This window comes from Chiloscyllium plagiosum, chromosome 5 (assembly GCF_004010195.1).
Source record: "Chiloscyllium plagiosum isolate BGI_BamShark_2017 chromosome 5, ASM401019v2, whole genome shotgun sequence".
Classification (NCBI taxonomy): domain Eukaryota; kingdom Metazoa; phylum Chordata; class Chondrichthyes; order Orectolobiformes; family Hemiscylliidae; genus Chiloscyllium; species Chiloscyllium plagiosum.
Genome location: NC_057714.1, coordinates 51,331,337 through 51,344,281, shown reverse-complemented (window position 1 = coordinate 51,344,281; position 12,945 = coordinate 51,331,337). Strand labels below are relative to the sequence as shown.

General features: G+C 43.0%; 1 protein-coding gene across 1 annotated transcript in view; it reads right to left on the bottom strand.

The window, feature by feature from the left end:
* The window catches only part of LOC122549894 (ATP-binding cassette sub-family A member 13-like), a 278,487-nt gene that overhangs the window by 112,233 nt on the left and 153,309 nt on the right, over nucleotides 1-12,945 (bottom strand). Inside the window, exons 27-29 of the mRNA XM_043690092.1 lie at nucleotides 11,084-11,194; nucleotides 6,081-6,171; nucleotides 3,432-3,608 (exon numbers count right to left, since the gene is read on the bottom strand). Of these exons, the coding sequence (XP_043546027.1) occupies nucleotides 3,432-3,608; nucleotides 6,081-6,171; nucleotides 11,084-11,194 (379 nt within the window). The remainder of the gene's footprint in view (nucleotides 1-3,431; nucleotides 3,609-6,080; nucleotides 6,172-11,083; nucleotides 11,195-12,945) is intronic.

The window sequence follows — 12,945 nt, the reverse complement described above, 5'->3', positions numbered from 1 at the left end:
CCTACCTCAAAGCCATCCATTCTACTTAATTGTGACTCAGTACTCACATTGACAACAATGTCCTGTTCCTGATTGAATACTGACGAAAAGTATTCATTCGGTGTCTCCCCAATCTCTTCAGCCTCCACACGCAACTTCCCACTACTATCCTTGACTGGACCTATTTCTACCCTAGTCATTCTTTTATTCCTGACATACCTATAGAAAGCCTTAGGGTTTTCCCTAATCCTAGCAACTAAGGACCTTTCATGTCCCATCCTTGCTGCTCTTCGCTCTCTCTTCAGGTCCTTCCTGGCTACCTTATAACTCTCAATCGCCCCCATTGAACCTTCACGCCTCATCTTTACATAGGCTGCCCTCTTCCATTTAACAAGGGATTCCAATTCCTTATTAAACCACGGCTCCCTCACACGACCCTTTCCTCCCTGCCTGACGGGTACATACTTATCAAGGACACTCAATAGTTGCTCCTTGAACAAGCTCCACATATCAATTACACCCTTGCCTTGAAGCTTACTTTTCCAGGGCACACATCCTAAGTCATGCCTCACAGCATCATAATTTCCCTGCCCCCATCTATAACTCTTGCCCTGTAGGGCACACTTATCCCTCTCCATCACTAGAGTAAAGGTCACCGAATTGTGGTCACTGTCCCCAAAGTGCTCACCTACCTCTAATTCTAACACCTGGCCTGGTTCATTACCCAGAACCAAATCCAGTATGGCCTCACCTCTTGTTGGCCTATCTACATATTGTGTCAGGAAACCCTCCTGCACACATTGGACAAACAAAGGGAAATGGGCCTGCATGGGTTTACTCTTCAGAGGATTGGTGTGGATTTGCTGGTCTGAAGAGCCTGTTTCCATACTGTTGGGAATCTAATCTAATAATAATAATTATGCCCCAGGATACTAAAAACCAATCACGTTTCAATTTATTGTTTTGCCAATATTAAACCAATGAGATGATCCGATGTTGGGGATATAATAAAAAGGCAGGCAGTTTGAAAATCAGACAGAGCAACTGCCATTAACACAAATCCAAGAAATTAAGAAACTCTCTCTATCAAAGGTACCCATTCATATGAAACATATTCACGGAATATGGCTAAGCAAATACCAAGTGAAGTAATATAGCAATTGCCTCTAAATCATAATTTTGTTTGGTAATGGGTTGATAGAGTCTGCTTTATAGAGCATCCAGCCTAAATTACTGCTCACCCTAGTCTACTGCCAAATGGGATTCCTGGTGTACCATGTCATTCTTTAAATGCTAAACACAACTGGAAATTCATTAGAACAATTTTCAGGTAGGTAGAGTTAAGAGTTCCTTTCATTAATAAAAGCATAGATCCACATCTGTTGGATGCTAGGACATTGAAGTATATTGCAAACCCCAGCTAAGATTGATTTCTGATCATGTCTTTGCCTATTTGCAATGTATGTGGGAGTGAATGGTTTTTGGGATCAAATGCTGTTCAAACGTGAATTGCACTTTGCCAATGGCACTTGCATATCAAACATTGGCATCTCAGTGATGTTCACAGCAGTGACTTGAAAGGGGATGAATGCTGTCCAAAAGCATCTCATCACTTGTGGATCTTCTAAGGATGCTGTAAGAAGAGGGGAATATCACTTCAAAATGAATCCTACAATATGACCATGTATGCCACTGAATGCAATAAAAGATTGAATGGTTGAAGTGAATCTGCAATGGGAAGGGGTCAGACCATAGCTGGCATAACCTTTCTGATGTAACACACTGGTCCCTCAGTCAATGTGGCACCTTTACCAAGTTGGTGCACATAATATGAGCAGGTCTGTGATGGAGCAGATGATAGTGCTGCTGAATGTATGGTTCCAATGCAGGGACCAGTCTTGGGGGGCCCTCCAGTATAATCCAGACAGAGTGTGTTACGCCATTCTGCTGTACAATGGTCTGCACGAGTGGAGTAGGCTACAAGGTAATGTGCTAGATGCAGAGGAGCTAGGGGAACAAGAGCAGTCTGTTGAGAAAAAGGACAAGGAGGGCCAAGGAGTGGGTAGGAAGATGCTTGACAGAGCTGTTACACTAGATGCTTCAAGCCTAACATGACCTGATTCATACGCACTTCTAGCTGATGAGAGCAGACCATGATGGATTATCACTGGTCATGATGCCAGCATTTAGTTTTCATTGTGGGCCTGAACTGCAGCCTCTGTTGGTTCATTTACATTTATTTTTGCTGACTGTCAATAAAAGCTCATGTTTGGAGTTGTCCGATTGCTTGCTTGTATTAGATATTCCCTTACAGGATAATGATATATTACAGATCTACAGTTCATATGAAGGACAGAGCCTAAGTGAGCTGGAGAAGGTGCACAGATTGAATGCAGCTAAGGACAGTTAATCCATGGGACTGATAGTTAAACAGCGACAATGGTGAGAGAATGGGACTTTATTTGTGAGGGGAAATCAGTCATGAGTAGTGTGTCAGCTACTGTCCCATTATGTTCCTGGTGAGGGATAACACCAGATTGGCAATGCTTCTATGGGAGCATGGTGGCCATTTAAATACAGTGCAGTGCAAAGGGATGCCAGCCTTTTGGTAGATATCCGCTGAACTGCGAGTTGGTCTAAGAACAGCATGTGGTACGATCAGGAGAGAACAATGCTTTAGAGGCAGGGACAGTAGTTAATGAGGCAAGCTTGGTAATATGCAGTGAGAAATCTTGTTAGGTCTTACAGCGATAAATCCTCCAAGTAATTTGATCCAAACGCCACTTGGCAAAAATACTTACATTTCAGCCCAAAGTTAAAATTTTAAGACACAAACCTTTTCTTGGATGATAAATGGTGTATATATTTATATTCAGATGGTGAGGTAATAGATTTAAGATGAGAGGGGAAATATTTAGATTAGATTATTTACAGTGTGGAAACAGGCCCTTCGGCCCAACAAGTCCAGATCAACCCGCAACCCTTCACCTAACACTATAGGCAATTTTAGCATGGCCAATTCACCTGACCTGCATATCTTTGGACTGTGGGAGGAAACCAGAGCACCCGGAGGAAACCCACGCAGACACAGGGAGAATGTGCAAACTCCACACAGTCAGTCGCCTAAGGTGGGAATTGAACCCAGGTCTCTGGCACTATGAGGCAGCAGTGCTAACCACTGTGCCACTGTGCCACCCAACTGAGGGGTAACTTTTTCAATCAGAGAGTGGTGTGTGCATGGAATGAGCTGCCACAGAAAGTGGTGGAGGCTGGTACAATTACTGCATTTAAAAGACATCTGGCTGAGTACATATTTAGGAAATTTCTAGAGGTATATGGGTCATATGCTGGTAAATGGGGACTAGATCAGATTGGGATGTCTAGTTGGTGCAGACGACTTGGACTGAAGGGTCTGTTTCTGTGCTATATGACTCTATGTAGCAAACACTTACTTGCTAGGAATGTGTTTTTTTCCATTAGTTCTTGTACTTTCTTCTCCAGCTCTTCCTTCGATTCTAGCTGTGTAAAGCGGTCTAGTAACACGCAGGATGAAACATTCACCATCAACTGTGAGAGGACAGTGATCTGTTGTATAACTGGATCTTCCATTGCTTTGGTGACTGCTTCTTCTGAAAAAATGTAAAGTTTTCAAACTTTAATTTAAAAGATCATTATTATTTTTATTCTTGTCTACTGACTTTCTTCCTCCTCACATGCCTTCAGTACAGGGTCAATTGCCCATTCCAAATTATGAAACTAATAAATAAGTGCATATAGGATATTTTGCAACAAAGGATACAAAACTACTAATAATCAATCCAGGTTTCAGATTATATCAACATAGATGTTTTTTACAATTATGACCACACTGAGGTGGTAGCTGCCTTTTCTCTCCCCAACATAAAGCCATTCAGATTAACAGTAGTGTCTGAGATGATTTCGTAATCACCGATGCCCCAGAATGAAGATCATTCTAGTCTTTGTGGTTTAGTACCCCACCATGTGGTGCATTTGTGAACTAAGACATGCCACTATCGAAGTTGATAATTTCATTTGATAGATAGTCAATCATTTTGTTGAGAAGTTGGCTAATCCTATTCAGATCCAAATTCCTGATCACAATGATTATCTCCTCGTGCTTAATGGAAGACTTTAATGACAAGGAGAGAACAGAATCCAATTTAGGTAGCTTCAATTATTTAAGACTTCTATTTACTAATTAATTATTGATAAAGCACAATGACTATACATTAAGTATCCTTTAGAAAGAGCACAGACGCTTTGAATATGACGGAAAAAAAGTAGCACATTATTGAATTAATCTAATTTTGTATACATAAATTGTAATATAAAAAATCTACAGTCTATTTCAAAAGAAACTGATAAGTTATGTAAGAGGACCTAATACTTATTGATAACAGAAAGTATTATAATATTATGTGATAATACTTGTTGCAATTCATATGATAATCTTTCCCCACATTCACTTTTAGAATAGAAGAAGTATCTATAACAATTAATACATTTAATACTTCAGAAATGTTTGAGCTATGGATGATTCTAATACCCAATCACCAGTTTAAAATGATCACTTATGTATAATAAAAGCTTACATTTACCACACATTAAATCAAATCAAAGTTAAGCTACCTGCCTCAGGCCTCTGCTAGTACATAAAGATATAGATGCTGATGGTGACATTGAATAAAAAAGGTCTTGGAAATTTAGTGAGTAAGGGAGTTAGGGGAAGGATATGATCCTTTGCTTTTTATAACTTTTTTACACATAGGAATTGGTTCTCAATCTATCACAGGGAAGAATCTAGGTCTATTCTGGAACTAATTTTTACAGTAGTAAAGGAGCTGATGGTAAAGATCATAAAATACAGAAAAAAGTAAATAAATAACTGAGTAAAATAACTGCAGTGAATTAAAACATATTGAGGATGGTAGCATGGCTAATATTATGGCTGCACCATATGGCAGGCACAGGACATCAGTGTCATCCAGGATAAATCTATTGATAATGTTTGTGACTTGAAGAGCTTCAGTTCAAAGTCATTGATCTGGCAGTCAAACTGCAGACCCCACTCAAGGAGAGGGGGTGGGGGTTACCTGGACATGTTCTGCCAGGAAATAGTCTCACCCTTAGGATATGATCTTCTGAGTCAGTCAGTGGTCAAGGACAAGGGAGAGTGGCTGCAAGATGGATGAGCACACTGATCACAGCACTGTGGAATAGAAAGCTTTAATAAGTATGGGGACTAAAGTGCAAAGTAGTGATTGCAGGGTAAGTATCATGAGGGCGATTGACATCATACTTTGCAGCAAAGAGCAATAATCCAAGCAATCCTATATTGCTTGAAAGATATCAGGATTCAGGATATCTGCTTGGAACTGGAAAGGAGCCTCACAGTGAGAAATAACAAATCCAGTTACTGTGTCCATGCGGGTATCAATGACATAGGCAGCATAAGAGCTCGGCACCAAATTAAGAAGCAGAACCTCTCTTAGGTAATTGTCTCTAGGTTATTAACTGAGTCACATGAAAATTGACATTGGGCAAACAGATTAGAGAAATTAATACATGGCTCAAAGATTGGCTTGCAAGAGTTTTGTGAGGCAGTAGAACGAATAGTGAGAGTGAGGCTGCATTTTTAGGAATTGATATCTGAACTCTGTTGGACTATTGTTCCGGCAAGCCATGTAATAAAAGAAAGAGTTCTAGTGAGCCACATAACTAGACACACAGAAAGGATTTTAAACTCAATAATTGGGGCAAGGCAAAATTTAGGAATATGGGATAAATCGACATGTAGCGGCAATGAACAAGATTAAGTTGTGAATATGGGAAAAGATAGAACACAACAGGAAGGGATAGAGAGTATAAAGTAAAAAGCAAATCAGCAGATAATGCTAGAGGTTACAAAAATAAAAGAAAGGTGAAAGTAGAAAAATCAGCATTCCCTTCTTCTGAAGTGATTAAAGAAAATCTACAACTGTGTGTGTCATATATATGGATGACATTTAAACACATTATTGCAATTAAACAAAGCTAAATAAAAGGGCACAGCAGAAATATCTAGAAAATAAAAGCTGTACCATATTGTTGTAAACTTTCCAAAAGTTTATCAAGATCAATATCCAGTTGAGACTGAATGAAACTGCGTATAAAATTGTTCTGCAAAGCCCCCTGAAACAACAAGAGTTTCATTGATGTTACACTTGCTTATTACAGATGTCACAAATACATATTAAAATTGGCAAACTGGAATAAAGGTAAATGAGCATTTCCAAATGATTGCATTAACACTAATCAATACATAAAAGAACCAGACACTAGGTTGTTTTGCTACTTTGGCCTGAACTTTAACGTTGTCATACAAGACATATTTGCATAGCAAGTGAATGCTTATGAATAGAATTAAGTAAGTGGCACATTGTGTTTGAATAGCAATCAAAAATGTTGAGAAAATCATAACAAAATGAACTATGCTCATTTTATTAATATGACATGACATAAATTTGGCACAAAGATGGCATGCACCCCATGTTCAGAAACAAGTAAAGTAAAAAGGTCAAGTAATATTTCACAAACGTAGTTCCCTTTTAACTTTAATTTGGAGGCAAAGTCAGATCCTTGTCAGGTGTAGGACCAGACTTTACAGACTGCCAGGTGTCCTAATTGCTTGGCTAAAACATCAGGGGTGAACCTGCCCTCATAGCAATATTTGGCAAATTAACACTGAGATCAGAAACAGTCCTGAAAATGAACTTCAGATGGATTCAGGGTTATTATTAGGATCAGACTGCTGGGAGCCAATGAAAGTGAAGGGGTGCCAGGCAGGTTTGAGTAGCTCGGTGGAGGAGAGTAAAAAGGTGACCCTGGTGGAGGTCCCTCCAATGGGCACAAGGGATTCAGAGCAAACATTTCCCATGTTTCCCCTGCCTGACATGAACCACACAGCTAAAGCTGCCAAGCTTCCCTCATGGCCTGGGCTTCTGTTTACCATGGGCAAGGTCACAACAGGGTGGGATGGAATCTTTAAGTATTCACAATAAGCTCAACTGTGGACCAATGGCTTGCTGTTTCCATCATGCTATCTGTAAATTTTGAAACGGTTTGAATGAAGGTCACATTATAGTTTTTATTAAATATTCTTTTGTGGAATGTGAGTTTTGCTGTAATCCATGTTTAATTGCTTATGAATTAATGGCTTTCTTGGCCTTTTCTGAGGGCAGTTAAGAGGCAACGTTTCCGTGGGTCTGAAACCATGTGCAGACTAGACAGGTTAGGATAGAAGTGGCTGGTAATTCTGATGTTATAATGTTGAACGCTTCATTCGTCACCTTCGCTTCTGTGGGTGCTTCTTTGGGCATAAAGATTGGAGGGGTGCTGGAAAAGGATAGCCAGTCAGGCCGCATCCAAGGAGCAGGAAAATCAACGTTTCGGGCAAAAGCTCTTCATCAGGAATGAGGCTGGGAGCCTCAGAGGTGGAGAGAAAAATTGGAGGGGGTGGGGCTGGGGGGGAAGGTAGCTGAGAGTGTGACAGGTGGATGGAGGTGGGGGTAAAGGTGATAGGTCAGAGAGGAGGATGGAGCAGATAAGTGGGAAGGAAGATAGACAGGTAGGACAGGTCATGAGGGCAGTGCCAAGTTGGAAGGTTGGAACTGGGGTAAGGTGGGGGTAGGGGAAATGAGGAAACTGGTGAACTCCGCATTGATGCCATGGGGATGAATGGTCCTGAGGCGGAAGATGAGGTGTTTTTCCTCCAATTGTCGGGTGATGAGGGAGTGGCGATGGAGGAGGCCCAGGACCTACATGTCCTCAGCAGAGTGGGAGGGAGAGTTGAAATGTTCTGCGGTGGTGTTGATTGGTGCGGGTATCCTGGAGATGTTCTTTGAAGCGCTCTGCGCGAAGGCATCCGATCTCATCAGTGTAGAGGTGACACATCGGGAGCAACGGATACAATAAATGACATTTCTGGAAGTGCAGGTGAAATTTTGAATGTGGAAGGCTCCTTTGGGGCCTTGGGCGGAAGTGAGGGGGGGAGGTGTGGGCGCAGGTTTTGCAATTCCTGCGGTGGGTGGGGGAAAGTGCCAGGACAGGAGGGTGGGTTGTTTGGGGGCGTGGACCTGACCAGGTAGTCACGGAGGGTAAGGGTGGGGAGGGAAATACATCCCTGGTGGTGGGGTCCATTTGGAGGTGGTGGAAATGTTGGCGGATGATGCAATTTATGGAGAGGTTGGTGGCATGGAAGGTGAGGACCGGGTGTTCTGTCCTTGTTGCTGTTGGAGGGATGGGATTTGAGGGCAAAGGCGTGCGATGTGGATGAGATGTGTTGGGCATTTTCAACCAAGTCGGCCGGGAAATTGTGGGTCTTTAAAGAATGGGGCCACCTGGCACGTTCTATGGTGGAACTGGTTCTCCTGGGTGCAGATGCCATGGAGCCGGAGGAATTGGGAATACGGGATGGCATTTTTTTAGGAGCTAGGGTTGGAGGAGGTATAATCCAGGTAGCTATGGTCCAGGTATAATCCAGGTGGATTTGTAGAAAATGTCAGTTTCCCTGGTCCCCAATGCCTCATCTTCACTTTGGACATCAAATCCCTATATGCCTCCATCCGCCATGACCAGGGCCTCCAAGCCCTCTGTTTCTTCCTCTCCCAATGTCCCCACCAGTACCCTTCCACTGACACTCTTATTCATTTGGCTGAACTGGTCCTCACCCTCAACAATTTCTCCTTCGAATCCTCCCACTTTCTCCAGACAAAAAGGGTAGCAATGGGCACCCGTATGGGCTCCAGCTATGCCTGTCTCTTTGTCAGCTACGTGGAACAGCCTATCTTCCGTAATTACACCGGCACCACTCCCCACCTTTTCCTCCGCTACATTGACGACTGCATCAGTGCCATCTCGTGCTCCCATGAGGAGGTTGAACAGTTCATCAACTTCCATCCCGACCTTAAATTCACCTGGACCATCTCTGACACCTCTCTCCCCTTCCTGAATCTCTCCATCTCCATCAACAGTGACTGACATTTTCTACAAACCTAACGACTCCCACAGCTACCTGGATTGCACCTCCTCCCACCCTGCCCCCTGTAAAAAAATGCTATCCCTTAGTCCCAGTTCCTCCGCCTCTGCCGCATCTGCTCCCAGGAGGATCAGTTCCACCACAGAACACACCAGATGGCCTCCTTCTTTAAACACCGCAATTTCCCCTCCCACACAGTTGAAAATTCCCTCCAAAGCATTTCATCCACGTCCCATACCTCCGCCCTCGAACCCCACCCCTCCAACCGCAATAAGGACAGACTCCCCGGTCCTCACCTTCCACCCCACCAATCTCCACATAAATCGCATCACCCACCAACATGTCCACCAACATGTCCGCCACCTCCAAACGGACCCCACCACCAGGGATATATTTCCCTCGCCACCCCTATCCGCTTTCCGTAAAGACTGTTCCCTCCGTGACTATCTGGTCAGGTCCACGACCCCTAACAACCCACCCTCCCATCCTGGCACCTTCCCCTGCCACCGCAGGAATTGCAAAACCTACGCCCACACCTCCTCCCTCACCTCCATCCAAGGCCCCAAATGAGCCTTCCACATCCATCAAAGTTTCACCTGCACTTCCACACATGTCATTTATTGTATCCGTTGCTCCCGATGCGGTCTCCTCTACACTGGGGAGACTGGACGCCTTCTCGCAGAGCGCTTCAGAGAACATCTCTGGGACACCCGCACAAATCAACCCCACTGCCCTGTGCCCAAACATTTCACCTCCCCCTCTGACTCTGCCAAGCACATGCAGGTCCTGGGCCTCCTCCATCGCCACCCCCTCACCAGCTGGCGCCTGGAGGAAAAACACCTTATCTTCCGCCTCAGGACCCTTCCATCCCAGGGTATCGATGTGGAGTTCACCAGTTTCCCTCATTTCCCTTCCTCCCACCTTCCCCCAGTTCCAACCTTCCAGCTCAGCACCGCCCTCATGACCTGTCCTACCTGTCAATCTTCCTTCCCACCTATCCACTCCATCCTCCTCTCCGACCTATCACCTTTACGCCTACCTCTATCCACCTACTGCACTCGCAGCTACCTTCCCCCTAGCTGTACCTCCCCTCCCCCCTATTTATCCATCCCTGAGGTTCCCAGCCTCATTCCTGATGAAGAGCTTTTGCCCAAAAGACGATTTTCCTGCTCCCCGGATGCTGCCTGACTGGCTGTGCTTTTCCAGCACCACTCTAATCTTGACTCTGATCTCCAGCATCTGCAGTACCCACTTTCACCTCTTTGGGCATAAATCCTCTCCATGCTCCTTGGACCCTTTCAGCCATCTCCATTACCCCTACTCCACATGGAACCCCTCTTTTTTGCCTCTCACCTTCATCAAGACCTGTCCCTGTGACTCTGGTTGCCTTAATTTTGCAGCTCCCTAACTCATTCTAATCTGTTTCCGTCTGTACTTGCCATACTTTGTTCTCTCAGGTCTAACCCTAATTTTCCTGACAAGGGTGGTACTGTTGTCATCTGGTGTACTAATCTTTGTCACTGGCCTCATCTCTCTGGAGATCTTCCTTCCAATTTGCTACCTCCAGTCTCCTAAGCTCACACAACCCGCTTCTATCTTCTTCCCAAAATCCATACACTATATAATGCATATGAATATTTAAGAGGCCACAGTTCACAAAGAACTATAAGCATTTCTCTCCATTCGGGATACACTTAGTTAGGCATAGTTCAAGGGGAACCACTCAATAAATGTGGATTAGGGTGAGGAGACAGGCCTCCATGAACAGCCACAGCTAGAAATTGAGTCTGCATTCTTGGCTGTATTCCGTATCACACTCTAATATATGGGTGAGTTAACTAACCCCTTCTATATAAATAGAAGAAGCTTTCCTATAAACAAATCATCAATATATATTCTGAACGTGAAGATAAACTTATACATCAAAGTCATTGTCATGATAACTTAGGTGGCCATCGACTACAGATCTAATATATGGAGGCAATATTGTTTATCCAATCAGTAAGATGAAAACAAACATTTTCACTCCACTTTCATAAAAACAAAGTGATGCCAGTTCTTAGATACCTGAAGCTGACTTGACTGAAAGTTTCCTTGTTTCTCCAAAAGGCTTGAGGATTTCAGCCAAAGTTCAGCATAGGTCTTCAGATCATTAACTATGCTGAATATGCTGTTGGACTGAACAAAATACAGAAGAAAATAATAAGCATTACATCTACACCAGTCAGCTGCAGTAATAAGAAATCAGCTTAAAAATCCAGGGGTTCCTGGAGAAACTTTGTTGCACAGCAATGGCAGAAGACAATGTGAGATTTTCACAGTTGTCTCCCGATTTTGCCATTGGAAATCTGATGGTGTCCTCATACCTTACATACTAATTTTTTGAAACTTTAAATGGATTCCCAGCACCCCATGACAAATAAGCAGGAGTTTGTTAGGATTCAAAACAATATCCTATTTCTGTTTTAGAACTGCAACTTTCATGGAATGATAACTTTCACAGAAAAATAGATGAAGCATATGTACTGCAAATCAGTCCAATTTCTACTTGAATACAGAGGGTAAACTGCCCATTGGAGGTCTCTCCATAATGAGGACATTTTTGCGATTTTATTCATCACATTTGTGAGATCAGAATCCGCAGTGTCGTCCTCTGGGCTCATAAGGACAGGATGTGTCGCCAAAATTGTGTCCATTTAGTATTCAGCTCAAAAGTCTCCTCAACTGGGTTAACAAAATGATTGGAAACAAACAAGGGAAGATCTCATCTCTATTATTTGTAATGAAACTGAACATAAAATCATAATGAATACATTCATATTACCACTGGCAATTGTTACCAAAAGAGACAATTTCTTAATTTATAAATTGGTTAAACTGAGTGTCTTGAGAAAAGGCTGGAGCATTCACTTTTGACTAGTATATACAACAGATGGTAGCAGACTAGCCGCCTGTTATTCATCCCCTGATGTCCCCTCACATGAATGCCAATGAAGAGGAAGTTTGAGCAGATTGTACAATGGGTAGCAGATTGCTTGCTTTATGATGCTCCAAAGTTGAAGAGCACTACATTACTCATATCTTGCATACATATACAACATATAATCAAACCACAGTTAGTTCTTCATAGGTGAAAACCATTGTTATCCGCAAGATAGTAAGTACAACTTCCAAAAATGTTCAGATGTAAAAAAAGAATCAACCACACTAGCGTGGGTCTGGAGTCACACGTAAGTGAGACTGGGTAAGGACAGCATATCACTTTCTCTAAAAAACAGATGGTGAACCAGATGGGTTTTAAATAGCAATCTGTTAGATTCATGGTTGAGGTTTTCTAGCTTATAGACTAAGTGTGGAAGCAGGTGTTTGGCTCACTGCCCCATCAACAAGAAAGCTCAGTGAATCATGTTTCAATCAGTATGTTAAGAGCTGACCAGTAAGTGTCTCAGCAAATCGCAGGCCTTGACATTGAAGTTCTGCCTCATCAGAAGTTGTCAGATGATCAGAGACCAATAGTTTCTAGGTCCTGTATTTTTCTGCCAGAGGCCTAACCTTAAGGGACTCTAATGGCAAGAAGATAATTCTCTCTCTTTAGAGCCTCACAGAGTGCAGGTCAGAGGGAAAAGAGCATCTTGAAGTTGGATGCAAGGTCACAGGATAGCTTTCTATAGCCATCCCATTCGCCCCAAATGGTTCCAGTTTCAGGCATATGGAAGCCCACTTGGGAAACCAGGCAATTATGTACCTGCCAAGAAGGAAGATAAACAAACTAGTGGCAAGTTGAGACCTTTAAATGGCCATTTATCAATGGCTGAAGGACTCAATTTCTGGTGAGTTGAAATTAATTTTTTCATCCAGCAGTTAATTGCTGCAGTGGACAGAAAGGGGCAGGATCTCTCCAGGGCTAACTGATTTAATGATCTTGCCAC